The sequence below is a fragment of the Malaclemys terrapin genome, chromosome 2 (assembly GCF_027887155.1).
Source record: "Malaclemys terrapin pileata isolate rMalTer1 chromosome 2, rMalTer1.hap1, whole genome shotgun sequence".
NCBI lineage: Eukaryota > Metazoa > Chordata > Testudines > Emydidae > Malaclemys > Malaclemys terrapin.
Window position 1 is genome coordinate 268,505,688 of NC_071506.1, and position 20,801 is coordinate 268,526,488.

The window sequence follows — 20,801 nt, forward strand, 5'->3', positions numbered from 1 at the left end:
TTAATATCAGTGAAATAACTTCCCAAAAGATTATTAGGCTGTTGAACAGTATCTCACAGAAAGTGGTGGGAGTCCTGCCATTTAAAAAATTTAAAATAAGACTGCACAAAGCACAATAGGTACTCCTGGGGGCATTCTGTGCCAAAAAATTAAAAATTCTGCGCACATTTTAAAACTCTGCAAATATTTGTCAAAATAACACTACATAATCATACCAGTTTCAATAATTTTGGTAATTTGGTAACAATACAGACACACAAAAATTCCCCTAGGAGTAGGGAGTTAAAGAAACCCCTATGACAACCCAGTTCCTGTTTCTCTGCCACCTTCCCCCTCCCAGAGCCCAGCCCAGCCACACACACCCCGAGTCCACCGATCCAGAGGGAGAAAAAGCTTGATGCTCGGTCCCAGGCTTGCACGGAGTTTTGTGCGCGCTGCCTTCTCCTTTCCTCACGGCATGCTGGGAACTGCAGCTGCCAGCAACTCTCTAGCTCCCTCCCCCTCCCTCTGGCAGGGTCTTCTATGTGCGAGCTGGGCTCTGCCGGGTCCAGCAGCCCCTATTAGCAATTAACAGCACTGCAGCCCATTTCTGTGGGGGAAAGGAAATTCTGCATGCACGTTAATTTCTGCAAAATTCTGCATTGCACAGTCACGCAGAATTCCCCCAGGAGTAAGTAGGTAACTTTGAAAAGAAATCCTGTATTGCCTGTATGATGGATTAGAATTTATTCATATTTGGATTAATTTATTTGTCTAACTCCGACCATTCTGAGAGATGTTTTTTCACCAATTTATTATGGCAAGGATTTCCTATGTAGGTATTATTCCTACCATCTTAAAAAAATGTAAAATAATGGAATTAAATTTATATTTATGGTACAAACCACTAAAAATGCACCAAAGAAAGCCAGATTTGCCAGACCTCAGATTTACTTGAGGTCTGTTTAACATGAAGTTATATCATAAAATCTATCCTCCAGCTGTGAGTAAAAATTTTCAGAAAACAATCTCTCTTTTTAATTTTGTTTACTTAGTATTTAACAGAGTAGCCTCCTCTTTTTCTATTTTCTCTTCCTATTTTCTAAGGAGAAGCCCCACTCTCTCCAGAAGACAGAGTAAGCCTGCTGAAGCAAGTAAAACCTGTTTTTGGCACCACAGGAAGTTTTGTTTTGGGAATGGGTCTCTCTCTCCAGGAGTCTGTGATGCAGGAGGGAGGACCCCTAGACGTCCCGTACTCCTCGCAGCCCTTCTTATTGGGATCTGACCTTTCAGTACCATCTGTCCCCCAATAACTGACCTTAGGGATTTTCCTACTGTGGGAAGGACAAAGCCATTGCCTAGTAGCTGCCCCATACACAGAAAGAAGTGGAAGTGGCTATGAGCTTTGGCTGCTGCCTGCCTTCCCCATGCATCCCTGATAGAGAAGAGCTGCAGTTCACTGGTTGTAGAAGCTGCACTGGTATCTCAGACTGGAAGGAATCAAGAAGGCTAGGACTGTTGGAATGGGTCTCAGGGCTTGTCTATACTTATGGCTAAACCAGCACTACTGCAATGGCAGAGCGCTTTCCCGTCAATGTCTGTATTCCATCTCTCTGAGAGGCAGAAGGTAAGTTGGCGGGACAGTGTCTCCCGTCGATACAAAGCGGTGTGGGAGTTATGGCCAATTCAGTTATGTAACTTACATAACTGAAGTCGACGTAACTTAGGTCGACTTACAGCTTTAGTGCAGGCCAGGCCTCAGGAAGGGAAGAGAAGAATGTTGGGTAGCATCAGGGAAGTGGTGTTTTTGCACTGCTTAAGTGACAGAATAAGCCAAGCAGAAACTAGTGTTGAGAACTACCTCTCCGGACTGGTGAGTAGAACTGGGTGGAGAACAGTAACTCCGTTTCACAAAGGATTGGTTGGAACAAAACCAAAACATTTAGAAATTCTCTGCAAAAGGGAATGAAGCCCTGGGGCAATCTGCAAGGCAGGGTGCCCCAGAGTCACAGACACTGAAAGCACTGGGGTCAAGAGGAACTTAGTCGAAACTGAACAATCTCTGTGAAACATTTCAATTTTTTTTCCCCACTAAAAGTTGGTATTGGAATTTCTCCAACCACCTTTACTGTTTAGATGATCTAGGTGATATTAATATATGTATAAGTTTGAAAGGTCTGCTATTGTTTGTGCTGTCTTTCGCAGTGGACTGCAAGAATTGTTTTGGGAGTCTTTTAGATTTCGGTATTTAAGTTGATTTTACCCATATAAATAGGAGATCCTTGATCATTTATAAATGGTCATATAACATGACATCATGAGTTGAGAGTAAAATATAGCTTCACATTTAAAATTGTAAGGTCTATTTCTTACCTTTTTACCAGTAAGCAAATCCTCTCCAAGCAAATCATCTTCAAGTTCACTGGAAAATATAAGCGAATGTTAAGAGTACCCATATCTCACACATGAAGAAAAATATATTTTTTCTGGAATAATTATTCAATACAGTAATTTCAATATTGGTCAGAGGACAATTGTTACTGAATCCACAATACTTTTTGTTTGATAAAATATATAGCACATTAATATGACGACTCAGGAAAGAGGTTTACATTATGCAAGGGATAGGCACTGAACTTCTATCTTAGGGAAGGGTGGATGTTTTCAAGATGTTGGAGTCTTTTATAAGCCATCCTTCCCAAGATAGCCAAATCATAGTACTCAAATCCAATTCCCTACATGTGGATATCTTCATGCCTTTCATCTCTGTAATTCTACTTGATTAAGCCACTAAAGAGGCACAAAGAAGCTAAATTCCTGGTAGTCGATTAGACCCAGTATGAACAGCTGAAGAGTGAGAAGAACTTACATTTGGAGGGCAAGAGAAATCCCGGGGAAACAGACCCCTCCCCTTTGAAAAGATTTGTTCAAAGCTGGAAGAGTGTTTGAATGCTTTTGAGGGATAGCTCAGTGGTTTGAGCATTGGCCTGCTAAACGCAGGGTTGTGAGTTCAATCCTTGAGGGGGCCATTTAGGGATCTGGGGCAAAAATCTGCCTGGGGATTGGTCCTGCTTTAAGTAGGGGGTTGGACTAGATGACCTCCTGAGGTCCCTTCCAACCCTGATATTCTATGATCTCTAAGAGTCTACACTAAAATGTAGCTCCCACTGATGTAAGTCGCCCTCTAAACTGACTTTATGCAACCTTCACGAGAGGAGTAGTGCTTAGGTCAATGTAGTTAGGTTGACACAATGTCTGTGTAGACATTGCGTTACTTATGTTGCCTGTTGCTGCCTGACAGCTGTCAGCACCCCGGGCGGCGGGGCTCCGACTGTCAGCAACCCGCAATGCCCCATGCTGATGGTTAAATCAATGGACACACTCCTGGTGAGAGCGCGCACTACCGACAGAAGGAGCATAGTGTGGACATGAAAAAACGATTTAATTACTGCAGTGGCTGTAAGCTGCGGTAACTTAAGTTGACTTAATTTTGTAGCGCAGACTTGCCCGTAACCTCTCTCCCATAACTAAGTTCTGGGTTGTCCCCAAAGAACCACTTTTGCAGGTGAGAAACTTTAGGGCCCTTGCTAGATCTGCCCAGATCTTTCCGGTGGCATAAAGAACAAGGGAGAGAGAGAGTAACATGTAGATCCCAAAACACAACAATAGGAGGGAACTGAAGTTCCCATTCTGTAAGTGTCAATATTAGGATCTCCAAGCCCTGATTCTGAAGGTTTGCATAAAGGATTCAGAATATGGCTTAGTGTTAAGGAATAAGAATCTACCCTTAGATGTATGGCAAGCAGAGCTTGAAGAGACAACTGATTTTTACTGATTTCCTTTGTGGGAAAAGGTAACAGCCCATAAATTACAGTAAAGTAAGTTTGGGATATATAAACAGGGAGGTAACTAAGGATGTTCAATGACCAAAGTAGAACATTCATCTTAATATTTAATCAAGCCCATAGTGAAATGATTAAGCACTTGCCATTTTTCCAATTTATTTGCCAGTAAGTCTAGCTGCAGATCCAAATTACGCATGCTAGATCGGAGAGTTGGTTGGGAATATGGAATAGGTATTTCAACACAGCTGAAGCCCAATGAAAATTCCAGGACTAATGCTGGTACCAAAAGTAGCCCTTAGAAAAGGATAAGATACGTTTTGCTGAGTTAGTTTTACTGCCTGACAATGTTCAAAAAAATATTCTTAAATGTCAAAAGATGAGGAGAGATTTCAGTTCAGCAATAAATAGGAAGGGATTATCAGCACACAACATTCATTTATGCTTACTGTTCTCAAACTTCATCCCATGAATACCTGTATATTAAACTGATTGCTAAAGGTTCAGTAGCAATATCAAACGAGTAGGTATAGGAGACACCTGTCTCGTGCACCCCCAGTAAAGTGACCAGACATTAGGCCCCTTTATGCACAGAGGCAGAGACCTCTGTAAAGGAAATGGATCCAGTAGAATTTAAATCCAAACCCCATCAAGTAGGCAAGTGTTTCAAAAAGGCACTGTTAAAATTCTAATGGGAAACAATTTTCCAGAACTGTGTCTTATTTTGCATTCTGGATTGCTCCCTATATCTCTTCCAAAGTAACAGAGGTCCTCCAGCTCCTGGTTACCATGCTCCAATATCCAAGGAAGGGTAAGGTGATCTAAGAATTCAAAAGGGCTTCACGGTGGGGGGATGGGGTTAGGCCAAGTAGCGACCCAAAAAGGTGGAAGCCATGGGGGTAGACTATGGGAGATGATCAAAACTACCAGAGGTGACACGTAGGGGGGTTAGGGTTACCAACTTTCTAATTGCACAAAACCGAATACCTCCGCCCTGAGGCCCTGCTCCTGCCCCCCACTCACTCCATCTCCCCACCCTCACTCACTTTCACCAGGCTTGGGCAGGGGGTTGGGGTGCAGGAGTGGGGTGAGAGCTCCGGCTGGGGGTGCGGGCTCTGGAGTGGTGGTGGGGGGACTGACAGCACAAGGCCCACCACCACTGGGGGAGGGATGGGGGACAGGAATGCACAACCCCGGCCTGAGCTTCAGCCTCTGACAGCTGAAGCCAAAGAAGTCAGGGAGGAATCCGTAACTGCCGTGACCTCCATGGCTAAATCATATCCTTAATCTTAAAATAATAAGCACCTGGTAGTAACTACAATAAAAAAAAAGTCTAATTTGTATGAACAAAGCAGATCACAGCTGTACTGTTCAATTAATGCTGGCAAGTTACTGCTTCATATAATTAAAATATAAAGTGAAGTAAAATAAATTGAAGCACAATGAAGAGGCTATCTACATTTAAAGAAATGGATTAGCTCTCCTCAAAACCTGAACCTTCATATGCCTTAACTCCTTACTAAAAAAAAATTAGTGTTTCCCCATTTCTTTAAAAACAAAAAACAAACCAAAAAAGCTTCATTATAAGTGGAGTTTTACCATAACAAGAGGCTCATGGCAAACAGTGCCCTCATTTTCATCACAACAATAGCAGCACAGTTGTGGGGTGGGATAGGAAGGAGTACTGGCCAATGTCTAGAAGGTCACCTAGTCACTGTCAGTGGAAGTCAACTGTAGTGAAAATAAATCAGATTGTCTCACTATCTACTAAAAGCAAAAGGCAGAAAAATGGGAAACCTTTGATTCCTACTCGCCTTTTCTCTCACAAGGCTGTGACAACTCCCTCCTTCCTCTGCTGAGCAATAGCAGAAGGGAAGACAATTACTCTAGAAGGCAAGTAAAAGTTAGTAGGTGATAACTGCTGCACTTCTAGGACATTAGCTCAAAGGAAACTGCTTAGCCTGGTCTACGCTACAAAGTTAGGTCAACATAAGCTGCCTTGCGTCAACCTAGTTGTGCATGTGTCTACACTTAAATGTCTATCACCAATGTAATCTCTCCATTACACTAACATAGTAACACCACCTCCCGTTCATGGAGCAGCTGCAAACAGTGGAGTGCTGCTTCTTGGCCTGAGAAATGAACGCTGACCGGTGGAATTGCGTCATAATGCAGACGTGGGGTGACAAACTGCAGAACTTTTGCATGCACAAGGCCACATTCTTGGATTTGTGTGCCAAGTCTTGCCCCAGACCTCCAGCACAGGGACACAAAAATGAGAGCTGCTTTGTCAGTGGAGAAGTGAGTGGCGACCACACTGTGGAAACTTGTAACGACGGATTGGCTGTTAATTGTCTCCTCTATGCAGAATTGTGAATCTTAGCAATGTGCAGGACATAATGGATGGATTTGCAGAAGTGGGGTTTCTGAACTGCTGTGGAGTGGTAGACAGCATACATCCCTATTTTGGTACCAGACCACCTTGCCACAGAGTGCATCAACAGAAAGGGCTATTTTTCTATGGTTATGCAAGTGCTGGTGGATCATCTGCAATACTTTACCAAGCTCAATATTGCCTGGTCAGGGAAGGTGCATAATGCTTGCATCTTTAAGAACCCAGGACAGTTCAGAAAACTACCAGCAGGGACCTTCTTTCCTGAACATCCAATTACTTTGGCGATGTTGAACTGCCAGTAGTGTTTTTGGGGGACCCAGTCTACCCCTCACTCAAGAAGCTGTACACCAGCCACCTCAATAGCACCAAAGAAAAATTCAGCTACTGTCTCAGCAGGTGAAGAATGACAGTTGAATGTGCTTTTGGTAGGCTGAAGGGTGCTGGCGCTGTTTACTCACAAGATTGGATCTCAGACAGAAAATTATCCCAATTGTTATAGCTGCCTGCTGTGTCCTGCATAATACCTGTGAAGCAAAGGGGAAGAGTTGCCGCCGGGGCGGAGTGCAGAGGTGGTCTGTGTCTCTGTTGAGTTTGAACAGCCAGACACAAGGGCCATCAGAAGAACTCAATGTGGAGCTCTATGGCTCAGGGAGGCTTTGAAAGAGCACTTCAACAGAGAGCCACAATAATGGGTTGTGGTGTACTGTGCTCTATCTGGCCCTGCAGTTTGGGGGCCTGTTACAAATTATGTGGTGCTTGCTGCACACATCTATCAATACAACACTGACAATGCGCCTATTAATTTTATGGTGCTTGCTGTTTATGATTTAGGCTGTTTGCCACTGATCCTATGAGTTGTCACAGTGTACAATATTGGCTGTGTGGGTGCTTTCACTACTTTCAGGCATTCTGCAACATATGCTGGGAACTAATAATGATGAATTATTTTCCGAACAATTCAGTTTTATTTACTAATGAAAACACCTACAAAAATTCTTTTCAAGTTAAAAGCAATACATTAAAACCTTAATAAATTTATGGAACAGAACAGAAAGGAACAGTCATTTCAATTTTAGCTACACATGCATCAAGCGTGGCACTCACAGGTCACTGTATGTATATTGTCCTTAATGTCCGCCAGTGTGGAGCGGTAGGGATAGGGAGATGGCCCTGGTGCCATGTGGAATGTTGGCAGAGGGAGGTGCAGGGAAGTGCTATATTGGAGTTCTCCATGGACTGCACAGGAAGGTGAGCCTGGGATTGTTGAAACTGTAGGTCTGCAAGTGTCTGCAGCATCCGTGTTTTCTCTTGGAGAAGTCCCACTACTTCTTGGTGTATCTCCCTCTCCTTTTCCTGCTGGGACTCTTGAGCTTTTCTTCTGTCCACTCTTTCCCTCTCCATACAATCTGCAGTATTCATCTTCCAGGCCCTCTGTTCACTGTCTGATGCAGCACTGACTCGCAGAATATGTCATCCCAAGTCCTCTTCTTTTTCCTCCTTATCTGGCTCAGGTGTTCTTTGGGTGTGGAGGGGGAATCCCCCAACAGCAGCAGCCACAGATAAAACACACAGAGGTACGTCACCATTATAGTCACAAATGGAAAGCAAAAGATAAGTTTTGGAACTACCTTCCCTTGCTCCCCTAAATTTTTAAACAAGACATGCTTATTGACAGTTCTGCTTCAGAGTACTTGTGCTCGGCAGCTGTGGTGAGTATGGCCTGTCAGGGATATGAGAAACAAGGAGGGAGTTGCTCAGTTGCATGAAATTGAGCATAGGGCAATGGCACTGAATAGTGGCAGCATTTTCCATAGGTGGTGGTGATTTTAGCTGATATCTCACTCGTGAGGGTAACAAAACCAGACAGCACAGCCGCTGCAGGCATCCTGAAGCCACCCAGGCTCGTATGCTGCTAATCTTTTTACTGCATTGGTGTCTTCTGAAGACATTGTTGATTGGCATGGGAAAGTGTCCTACCGCAGAGGAAGAAATAAGGCACCCCCTAGAAACCTTTGGGAGAGGATTGCTGTGTACCTCCATGGAAGTTTCATCGAGATCTCTCAGAACGATTCAAAGGACATCCTCCTGAGAGATAAACTGTTCCTCATGCCCCCCACCCCGGCCTAATTCTACAGGGACACAAAAAGCAGATAAAAGCTCTAGCTCTTTGTTGTATCACTACCTCTTCTCGTACAACTAGATTAATGAAAAGTCAATAGCTGTGTCCTAAGTTGGGGGTGCCATCACTGTGATGGGAAAAAAATTCACCCATTTAACCAACGTTCCTTCTTCTGCATCAGGCTTGCCTATGCTCGACTGGACTGCAGTGGAGTCTCAAACAGGTCCTGGCTTGTGGCACAGCTGGACCTTCCAGTCACATGTCCTGGTCCTCTTCCTCCTCCTCCTCCACTTTCCCCCTATTCATGTCAGGAGCCTGTGACTTGGACTCTTCAGAGGTATCCACGGTGGCGTGTGGGGTGGTGGTGGGGTCTCCCCCAAAGTATTGCATGCAACTCTTTGTAAAAGTGGCAGGTCATGACTCGGCATTGAATCAACTGTTGGCCTCCCTGTCCCTCTCATGTGCCTGCTGCAGTTTCTTCACTTCCATACAGGACTGTTGCTGATCTCCGTCAGACCCCTTCTCCTGCACCTCCTGTGCAATCTGCTCATAGATGTCCATGTTTCTACTGCTAGTCCATAGCTGTGTTTCACAGCCTCTTCTCCCCACAGACCCAGGAGATCCAATATCTCCTGTGTACTCCTGTCTGGAACGTGGAGCCAGCTGGGCAGTTTCACACAACAGTGGGAAGTTGGTACGTGTGCTTGCCAAGATGGACAATTGGGAAAAGGCATTTCAAAATTTGGAGGGTGTGACGTTGTGCAGTCTATATGGTTTTATAAAAACTTGATAATAAGTCAATATAATGTAACTGAGATAGTTTTAGAGAAAATACGGTAATAAGTGAATGTAACGTAACTGGGATATGCTTCATGCAAAAGGTCTCTTGTAAGGTATCATTACAAAGCTTATAAGCTACTGAGTATGATCATCTGATTTGTATGAATGTACCACTCTTGTATCTAAAACTAGAAATATAAAATGTAACTCTGAGGGCCTACTGTAATTGTGTAAAGTGTGGACCATTAATGATGGTTTGGAATCTTGATGACTCCCATTGTCTGCAGATGGCTGTATTTACCTGTGAGTCTTCCTGTATATGTATGTGCTGGCAAGTGAGTAATGAAGTCTTGAAGTGACATGTGATCATGTCACCTGAACTGGAATCCATCTTTAACCTGGTGCTTTTCCAGTGAGGGTGGGTGGAAACCCAGAGGGACAAAGAGTTCCCGCCTTATGCAAAAGATATATAAAGGGGTGGAAGAGAACAGAGAGGGGGAGGAGCCATCATGAAGAATCCCAAAGCTACCACCTGAGCTGCAACAAGAGCTGTACCAGGGGAAAGAATTGTGCCCAGGCCTGGAAGATGTCCAGTCTGAGAAAAACTTACTGAAGCATCTCTGAGGGTGAGATTATCTGTATTCAGTTTGATTAGGCATAGATTTGCGCATTTTATTTTATTTTGCTTGGTGACTTACTTTGTTCTGTCTGTTACTACTTTGAACCACTTAAATCCTACTGTCTGTATTTAATAAAATCACTTTCTATTTAGTAATTCACTCAGAGTATGTATTAATACCTGGGGGAGCAAACAACTGTGCATATCTCTCTATCAGTGTTATAGAGGGCGAACAATTTATGAGTTTGCCCTGCATAAGCTTTATGCAGGGTAAAACGGATTTATCTGGGTTTAGACCCCATTGGGAGTTGGGCATCTGAGTGCTAAAGACAAGCACACTACTGTGAGCTGTTTTCAGGTAAACTTGCAGCTTTGGGACAGGAGATTCAGACCCCTGATCTGTGTCTGGAGCCAGACGGGAGTGTCTGGCTCAGCAAGACAGGGTGCTGGAGTCCTGAGCTGGCAGGGGAAGCAGAAGCAGGGGTAGTCTTTGCGCATCGGGTGGCAGCTCCCAAGGGGGTTTCTGTGATCCAACCCGTCACAGAGGGTTTTAAAGGGATGGAGTGTGTGGCTTCTGGTCACCGTAACCCGTGGGCAGTGGAGTTAACAATTGTGACCAGAGTGGTCAGTGTTGGGCATTGTGGGACAGCTGCTGGAGTACTGTTAGGGTTGACATAGGCAATTCAGTGCCTACACTCGTGCTACGTCGATCCCAATACGTTGACCATGGCTCAGCGCTGCTTAGGCAGGTGGTGTTACCATGTCAGTGTAATGGAGAGATTACACTAGTGGTAGACATTTAAGTGTAGACACATGCACAACTAGGTTGATGCAAGGCAGTCTCCTGAACCTCAGCTGGAGATAATTTTCAAATAAAGAGAGAGCTATAAGAAAGGGGAGCAGAGGCCCCAAATTATCTCTCCCTTCATCTCTACTCATGACATCAACCCACACCTGAAAGACAAGGAAATTAACACTGAACTGTGGGGGAAGAGACTACTAGAGCCTGTGGTGAGAGAAACTTTGGCTTTTATTTCATTGTAACCAATTCTGACTTTTTATGCCTTATTACTTGTAATCACTTAAAATCTTTTTTTTGTAGTTAATAAACTCATTTTATTGTTTTATCTAAACGTGTGTGTGTTTGGATTGAAGTGTCTGGGAAACTCCATTTGAGATAAGGTTTGTGCATATCTATTAATGAAATGATGGACTTTATATAAGCTTGTACTGTCCAGGAGGGTGCTGGGCAGTACAAGATGCACATTTCTGGGGGAAAGTCTGGGACTGGGTGTTTGCTGGTGTTGCCTGGAGTATAATTCATGGGTGGCTGGCTGTAACACTCATACAGTATAGCTGGGAGTGATTTACATGCTGGAGGCTGTGTTGGGGCAGATCAGGAGTTGTTGCTCTCACAGTGAAGCAGTGTAAAAGGTACACCAGGTGGGAGAATTGGGGGAACACAGCTGTTCAACAGTCCAGACCAGAGGTGGGCAAACTACGGCCCAAGGGCCGGACCATTCTCCCCGGCCCCTGAGCTCCTGGCCCGGGAGGCTAGCCCCCGGCCCCTCCCCTGCTGTTCCCCCTCTCCCGCAGCCTCAGCTCACTGCGCCACCGGCGCAATGCTCTGGACAGCGAGCTCCTGGGGCAACACAGCTGCAGAGCCCGGCCCGGTTTTGGATGGGACAGCGGGGGGCAGTTAGGGGCAGGTCAGGGGACAGGGAGCAGGGAGAGTGGATGGTGTGGGGGTTTGGAGGGGGCTGTCAGGGAACGGGGAGGGTTGGATGGGACAGGAGTCCCGGGGGGCCATCAGGGGCGAGAAGCAGGGGGGGAAATCGGGAACCGGGCCACGCCTGCCTGTTTGGGGAGGCACAGCCTCCTCTAACCAGCCCTCCATACAATTTCTGAAACCTGATGCGGCCCTCAGGCCAAAAAGTTTGCCAGCCCCTGGTCCAGACTGTATCCTGGGGAATGTCACAGCAGGTTCATGGAATTTTCAATACAGGCACAAAAATTTGGGGATAGAGAAGACTCTATGGGGTGGAGAAAGTTGTATGATGGGAACCTGACCCTACAGTCCCAGTCACCCCTGCGTGACTTGTTTCTGCCCCACCATGCATTGCCAAAATGTCCCAAAAGACATCACGCTGGACAGTAGAGTTTTGTACACGGTGATGCCTACCCATAGTGCATCACACTGTGCATCAAAACAAGCAGTTCTGGTGACTATGCACAGCGCTGACGCAAAGAGCCAAGAATGCATGCACACAAGCGATATACTAACTTTAGCAGCTTTATGCCGACGTAACTTGCGGCAGCAAAAGTTTGTAGCCTAGACATGTCCTTAGAGTGGATAAAAATTGTACTGTAAACAGAGTGAAAGATCAGACAAAAGCATTAAATCAATTAGGGACTTTGATTAGACTCTACATCGGTTTCACTATACTAAATGTCTGAACAAATCACCATGCTACTAGCATAGAAGAGAAAGCGTAAACCTTTTTGGCAAGTAGCTTGACAAGTGTAGTTGGATCGTAGGACTCAATACAAAAGAACATAGCTTTGTTTCCCAACTAATGGTATGTCTACACTGGCAAGTTTCTGCGCCACAAGTTATACCACTTTTATTAAAGCACTGGAATTAAACCGCTCTTGTGCATCCACACTGTGCTCCTTGTGACGCTGGAGCACATCCACATTAGCAGCTCTTGCAACGGCAAAGACAGCAGTGCATTGTGGTAGCTATCCCACTGTACGACTGGCTGCAGGGTGCTTTGGGAAGGGTTTGCAATGCCTCATGGGGCAGGCACAGCATCATATGATGCAGGTTTCCCAATCCCATTTTTCCATGGGCATCCTACTACATTGCCAGCTACTTTTCAACTGAAGCGGGGAGGGGTGAAGGAGAGTGAAAGACAGGGAGTGTGTGTGTGTATGGAGGGCGGGGAGAGAGACAGTGTGTTTTGGGTGACAGAGAGTGTGTCAGCATGCTGTCTTGTAAGTTCAGACAGCGGCAGGAAGCAACCAGTTCTGAGGCAGGGGGAAACCCTGACATCAGCCCCCGCCTCCCTCCATGAGCTCTCTGCAGAGCAATCTCTTTCTCTCACACAGACACATGCCTCTGTGTTCAACAGCACAAGCATTCCACATTAATGGTTTGCTTTGTGTCCCGGAGCAGAGCAGCACAGCACACGATGGCTGTCAGAAAAGGTGCTTTGAATGGGGAGTGGTGCATGTCTCTAGGGCAGACGAGTTCAAAACAATGAGCAGAGCGGTCACTTGAGGTATTATGGGACAGCTCCGGAGGCCAATTACAGCACAGAAAGCAATCAAGTGTCTACACTGGCAATAGAGCACTGGAGCCTCTGCGCAAATAGCCTTAAGATTCTCCTCGAGGTGATTTTTTTGCAGCACTGCAACTGATGAGTTTCTGTGCACAAAGTGGCTTGACAGTGTGTACACGTCTGCAGTTTGAGTGCAAAAAGCTGCTTTACTGCACAGAAACTTGCCAGTGTAGACAAGCCCTAAGTTTGGTTACACTTTCAAATCTTTTCAATAGATTTATATTTGTCAATAGAAAATCTAAAAGAAATCCGCCCATCCTTCCCCCCCGCCAAAAAAAAAAGAATGACTCAGATTAAAGACATGAATTTTTTTTTAAAAAAGGTAGCCAAAGATCACAAGTTTTAACAGAAGTTATCAGTTGTTTATGGCATGTGCCGCCGAAGACTGGCTAAAATAGCTTTAAATATTCAGTGATTGAGAAGGTAAGTGTAGTCAGAAAGCTGACTGCAAAAACAGTTACATATTTCCAACATTTAAAAAATCTAATCTATGCTGTATTGTAGCTGTTCATGCCTTCAGACTGGAAGCTTGTCAAGGTAGGTATATATGTTTGGCAACATTTAGCATCCGCTGACAGACACATAGCTGCCAACAGCTTCATTAGTATCTGAATTTGCACTGTTTTAAGAATTAGAATACAAAATGGCACTCCAAGAAACTAAAACAATGTAATTCAATGTCTGAACATGAAAAAATGTTAACTACCTGTCCCAGTCATCGTCTCCAGTTCTTCTTCTCCAAGACCTTTCTGCACCAGGCTTATCAAACTGATCAAAGTCATCATCTGTAAAGTAGAAGACTACATTAGATCGTTCTTACTGGAATATAAAAGAAGCGCAGAAGTTTTCTAATCCTGAAGCAATGACTTGTTCTCTTTAGGAATTACTGTCCTACCCCTTTTTGGTTTTACAATTTTTCTCTAGTGTTTGTTTAATTCAAAAAGTTAAGATGTAGTTTGGTCTTAGTTAGTAAGGAAGTAGTAATAGTAAGATGTAGAGGTCTTATTGCTAATGAAGGTGAGACTGCAATGCGGGGAAATCAAACATAGGAAAGTATGTCAGCACATTGATTGAAAAGTGAAACCAAATTTCAGATGGTAAAAAGTATTTAAACACTACCTAAAAAAGCCAAGTTGTGCTGACTGGTTATCAGGAAATATTTTGCTTTTAAGTGAATTTGTTTTTAAGTGGCGACAATTTGGCAGCCTCAAAAACTGAACTCCTAAATTTATCCACAAAACAGGTGCAGCATGCAGCGTACAGACAATCTTCCCATATTGCCCAACTAATATGTCTGACCTGTAACTCAGAGGTACCATCTCTTGTGAGGAGAGAATAATCCATTCCTCGCCCCCAAGTAGAATATGGTTATAGTATGAAAAAAGGATATCACTACAACTTTGGATTAACATGTTTTTTGTTTTAATGGTTTCTATAAGACAGGTGCCATTTTTACATAATCACTTTCCTGACTAGAATAAGTACAATTATTTGTCTCTTACAGCAAAGGGGTACCAAATTAGGGCTAATCTCAGAATGATTTTTTGATGGTTTGGTTTGAAATAAGCCTTTAAAAACCTATACCTTTTCAATTGCCACTTAGGATTTTGTGTGTGTTCAGGTCCTCCAGTTCAACCGGGCATCCTTCTGTGACAATTTCCCCACCCAATGGCCAACCCTAGTTATCTTCCTTTTGTCTAATTTAAATGCAGGTTTCATTGATGGCACTCATGGAAAACCCAAGGTGAGCATAAAAAATAATGAAAACTCAGCTAGGGCAGTCATCACTAATACAACAGTTTTCAAACTAAAATGGTAGTCACTATACATTCCCATGCCATTAAAATTGTTTGCAGTAGCTTGTGACCCAATGAAAGTCAAGTCATACATGATGAGGTATAAAAAGGAAAAGACATTGTTCTATATTTCTTTTGGCAAAGAAACAATACACCATTTTTTAAGGTCCTAACCAAGGGAACTCAACTACTTAGCATATTAGTGCAGCACTCCACATCCAAGCAGTATCTACATTTTAATATTTTTTTTCCTCCACAACATCCAAGATCCAGCTTTTTCTCTGCCCACACAGATAAAATGTTTGTCCAGGACTTCACACATCATGCTTCTTGACCACTAAAACCTCCTCCTTTCCAGCCTTACCAAATACCATCTTGATTCCCATATAGTCAAATGCTGCCGCAGAGACCATTTTCCCAAATTATAGCTCTGCTTATGTCACCACTCTCTCCATTTTCCCCTGCTCACCATACACTCACGGGCATGGCCTACTCTACATAGTGTTTATACCAATATAACTCTGTCAGTTGGGTGTGATTTTTTACCAACAGTTCTACAGGTACAGCCCCTAGCATGGGCACGTTATACTAGTAAAAAGGTACTTTATACCAGTACAGCTTATTCTGTACAAAAAGGAGAATAGGTTATACTGGTATAATCGTGCCCACTAAGGGGGAGTTATACTACGACTACGTCTTCACTACCCACCGGATCGGCGGGTAGCAATCGATCTACCGGGGATCGATTTATTGCATCTCAACTAGACGCAATAAATCGATCCCCGAACACGCTCCCTGTCGACTCCGGAACTCCACCAGGGCGAGAGGCGGAAGCGTAGTCGACGGGGGAGCCGCGACCATCGATCCCGCGCTGTGAGGACGGGAGGTAAGTCGAGCTAAGCTATGCCGACTTCAGCTACGCTATTCTCATAGCTGAAGTTGCGTATCTTAGATCGATCCCCCCTAGTGTAGACCAACCCTACTTTAACTATATCGGTATAGTTAAAGCAATAGAACCAACTTGTGTGTGTGTAGATAAGCCCTATGGCTCTTTGGGGCTTCACCTCATCGTACTTATTTCTTATAATGGTATTTATGCTGCTATCAACCTTTACTTCAGCCTGGTCTACAATAGAAAAGGGGAAACTACACTGACAAATCCTCTCCTACTATAGATGCAGCTTTAATAAGCAAAAAAAAAAAAAAGGGCTTTTGCCAGTATAGTTTATACTGAACAAAATAAATTATACCAGTTTAAAAGTCCTTTTGTGGTATAACAATCTACACCAGGGCTTTTCCCAGCATAGAAGTGTGTCAAAAAAAAAAAAAAAGAAAAGAAAATCAGTCCTAATCAACATTACTATTCCAGCAAGAGTTTTCTACTGTAGACCTTGCCCTCCACTCTACCAACACTACCAGCCTTTATTATCCATTAGTCCCTCTATCACTCATCAGTGTCCTCTAAATATCTTTGCACTTTCTCCCATGCCATCCCTTATCCATGAGAGGAACTCCTTGTAAAGATCCACAAAGCTACATTATCCTCTTTCAAATCTCTCATTAAAGTTTCCTCTGCCATGATTCTTACCAAAGACTCAACAATGGCTAGACACTGCTTATTACAAGAATCATGATTTTCACACTTTTATCTTGTGCCTCCCATGTCTGTCTGTTGTAGTCTCTCGTTGTTTCATGTATTTAGACTGTAAGTTCTTTGGGGAAAAGGAACCATACTTTCATTTCTGTACTTTGCCTAGCATAATACAAATAAATCTACAGACCAAAAGTGAGTTACAAATTACCATAGTACTATCAAAATTTGACTCAACACTTTGAAATGTATTGTTAGACGAGCCCATAAGAGGGTTACAAGTATTTGTGTAGTCAAGAACAGGGTCATGACAGAAATAAATTTAGGAACCCCTAGTGAACAGCATTCCTGTCTAACACATGGTTTGCAAGATATTAAGCATCAAAGTGGTTTTTGATTCATTGTATGACTAGTGTTATTTGGAGAATATCAACTCACAATCAAGTGTAAATTTTTCATTTCTGAAGCTACAAAAATTTTAGGGTTCCCCCCCCCTTCTTTTTAGGCCTTTATATCAGGAATTCACAATACAACCAAAAGTAAATGAATAAAACTTTACATATGGATATGGATGATGCTCCCAGAGAAATTCTTATGAAGCAGTTCATGTTAATGTCAAGCATGGTTACATGCCCATAAAATATAACATGTAAGGGGAAAGGAAAGCTCCCCAGCATCAGCAGTAGCACAAAAGACCAACTGTAAAACTGACAGGGTGGGGTGAGGTAATATCTTTTACTGGACCAACTTCTGTTGGGGAGAGACAAGCTGTCGAGCCACACAACTCTTCTTCATGTCTGAGAAAAGTAGTCCCAGCGTCACAGCAAAATGCAAGATGAAACAGATTGTTTAGCATAAGTAATTAGTACATATTGTAAGGGACGATTCAAGGTAGTGTAAGACTGACAGCCAAACATTTTCCACAACACTCAGACAGCAGCAGGAAGAATTCACACAAAAACTAAATCCCAACCTGACAGGAAACCACAAGACTTGCTGCAAAAGTGCTACCAGGCCACATGCATGTCTGAGGCTCTCCTACAGTAGGTAGTGAGTCAACAAGATGACTCTCTCCTTCTTCCCACCTCGCCACCCTGGATAATATCAGGCACTTGATGCAAGGCTGACAGATACTCACTAAGGACACCAGCACTCTACATTAACTTTCACAGGTGGCAAGGGAAGAAAACAAGAAAATTTGTGTGCTAAAACATACCAGGATTTCCCAATTGAAGGGTAAACTTAAAGGACATCAGTGGAAAAAAGTGGTCCGTTGTTCGGCTCTGTATCGCTACAATAATATAACAAAAGAAACCCTGCTATCAAAGAAAGAAGTCAGTGCAAAAAACTGCACACACACTGGCTGAAAGTCAGCCATTTTGTTAGACAAGTTTGGCCTCCCTCTGGAATTGGCCAAAATCAATCCCTTAACATGCATTAAAGTTTCTTAACATAGCAGGCTCACTTTGCTGGCAATATTTTTCCTTGCATTACATTTTCCTAGTACATGGGAGCACTGTTGCATGCATTTGACAGTCACATTTCCATGATTTGGTAGACTGATTATTTTCTGATTCTGAGTGTTGTGTAGCAGGTAAAGTTTACAAGTATTATCCTGCTGAAAAGGGCAGCAAATCATAAGGATTTTCTGAGAACAAGCTTCCACAGAGCAAGGAGATCTCATTTTTCTTTCTATATCTACTAGCTCCTTTTTAAAAAACCTTCACTAAAATACATAAAGCCTTGTGTACAAGGCTAAAATAAAAAAATTGCTCTTTAAAGACCCCATTAGGAGATAGATGAATCAGCTGGAAGATTGCATAGCAGTGTTCTTATAACACTTCCTATAGCAATACCAATGCAGGCTAAGAAAAAGCTTGTCCTATATACTTGTTATTAAGATGCAGTGTTCAAGCGTTTCACTTGGATGAGATGGCTAAAACCTCTCATCCAAGCAAAACATTTGACCACACCATTCTCCCTCACTCACACACACAATCACCAGACAGAAATAGTCCGCAAGCCTCCAACGGTATGAAAATTGTATGTTTTCAGTGTGGGATAAAAATCATTTTTTATTTCAACTGGACTTTTTAAATGTAAATGAAATACATTGTTTTAAATAAACCTAATTAAAATTAAATTTGAAATCATGACAACCTACATTAAGGTCTAAATTTACTACAATCTATTAAAATCATTTAAATTAATTTTAAAAATAGTAAGCATACATGTTTGCTGCCAAGTTTAAAGAAAGTCAAACCACTGAACTGGTGGAAGTCACTAAGCACCTAGAACCAATACTGGTTGAAGGGCTAAACCAGTTTTTGACAGCAGTAGCTCTTCTGCAGATGCAGACACAATGTTTTCATTTCAGTTGAATCAACTAGTTCAGTTCAACTAGAGTTAAGAAATCAACTGGGAGGTGAAAAAGCAGGAAACCTTGTTTTCCTTTTCCGACCTACGAATAAAAATCAAGTGTGAAAGGATGAGTTTTACTAGTTCTAAAATCTTGAAGAAAATGGTGACCTCGAAACAAGCAGTTCAATTCACTTACTAAAGATAATACTGATAATACTTTGTTGAATATATCAGCTAGTTTTAAACGCAACACGTTTTAATAAATTTTAAAAAAATCTTTTTTTCTTATATATCCAGGACATTTCAGATAGTTTTATTTAACTAATTAAAAATACAAGCAGCATCTTAAAATTGTTTATTAAATTTTAAATTTCCATCCAAATAGACCTTGACAAATCATAAGTAAAAAAAAATCACCTAGTAAATAAGAATCATTTTCTAACATAATAAAAATGTAAAAATTAAGCATCTGAATAAAATGTAAGTTAAGCTATAAAACTGCTTAAATAAATGTTTGTAGCTATAGCAGATCTTGCTGGTTAGCAAAAAGAAACACCAAATTTAATGCAGAGGCTAAATTCAATTGCAAACATCATGTTTTAATACTTACCAATCAATTAGAACCAAGTTTTCTTTAGGAAAATAACTAAAAAGTACAAATGCTAAACTAAATTTATAACCATGATCTAGCGTAAATCGTTTTCATTTAAATCAATCCACTCTGTATGTTTCATTTCATTGCTTCTCATTACTGCTGGTCAAAGTACAAGAATTTGATACCATATAACATCCCATTATTTTATTAAATCAAAAAACTTTGTAAATTTCCCCCTTGTCCAAAAAACATGTGTAGAAGTCAGGAGAAAAATTATATCCTACAATATAATCCAATGTTCAGTAGGCAAGAAGTATTTTCTTAATTGCTTCTATGTTTAGTTAACTGCTTCCTCAAGAGGTATTTTAACAAACTAACCAAGCTGGCACTGTTTCCGAGAGGAAGTTTTTGTTAACATGGAGGGAAAGCTGAGTAACTCAATTACTGTACCATCTTTCCAGGCTAATTCAATGCAACCTTGCATCAGCTATTTTGACAACTGCTAGAGTCTAACCAGTGCTGCTACTTTTTCAAAATCTTTTTCAAATGGTGTAGAACTTTAGTGTCTAGTGTGTTTGAGAGACAAGGGCTGTTAAAACTGTTAAAGTTGAGATGGGAGAAGAAACAGCTAATCAGAATTACATGAATATATTTTTCTTTAAGTTCCATTCTCTTTTACCTGGCAGGGCTCAGAAATTTTTTTGTGAATTAGTTGTTTTTCCAAACACTAGTCCTAGGATCAATGATCAGCAAGAGAGCAGTGCATAATCCCTGACAATGTACCATTATTAATTAATATTCTTTGCTAATTGTTTGCCATAAACAACATCATCTGTAGCAAATCATTAAGTCGATTGATAACAGATATCTAAGACTTTAAAAAACAAAACAAAAAACGGAAAATAATTTCAATAAATATCACCTGCAGGACTTTACATAATTTGACATAACTTTATTTTGTCAAATTACAATTATATAATATTATGGTCTGTATGTACTGAAGAGGCAAAAAGATCTGAAGTACACTCATTGAGGGCCAAATTGTGCAATCCTTATGCATGTGTGAGCACTTACTCATTGAGATACACCCACTGAAGTCATTGGCATTTTATGAATACTGTAATCAGAATGGTCTGACTTTTAAGGACAGCTTTCCAAAGGTATGAAAAGAGTTGGTTTTAGCCATGAAAATGAAAACTATCTGCCACTAGTCCCTAAAAGTAGTAATGCCTTATTGGCACTGGTCCATACTGGATACAACTAGTCCTGACCTCAGATCAGTGTCATTTTCAAAACCCTAACTTTTGTAGGCCCTTGTCAAAAGTAAGTTTCAATATAGCCAAAATGGAAAACACACACAGTACTGGTAAACTGTCAGAC

General features: G+C 42.1%; 1 protein-coding gene across 2 annotated transcripts in view; it reads right to left on the reverse strand.

The window, feature by feature from the left end:
• RBM33 (RNA binding motif protein 33) overlaps window positions 1-20,801 on the reverse strand; it is a 155,578-nt gene that overhangs the window by 124,257 nt on the left and 10,520 nt on the right. For both annotated transcript variants that reach the window (XM_054021129.1, XM_054021127.1), the window contains exons 2-3: window positions 13,785-13,863; window positions 2,353-2,401 (exon numbers count right to left, since the gene is read on the reverse strand). In XM_054021129.1, coding sequence (XP_053877104.1) covers window positions 2,353-2,401; window positions 13,785-13,863 — 128 coding nt within the window. The remainder of the gene's footprint in view (window positions 1-2,352; window positions 2,402-13,784; window positions 13,864-20,801) is intronic.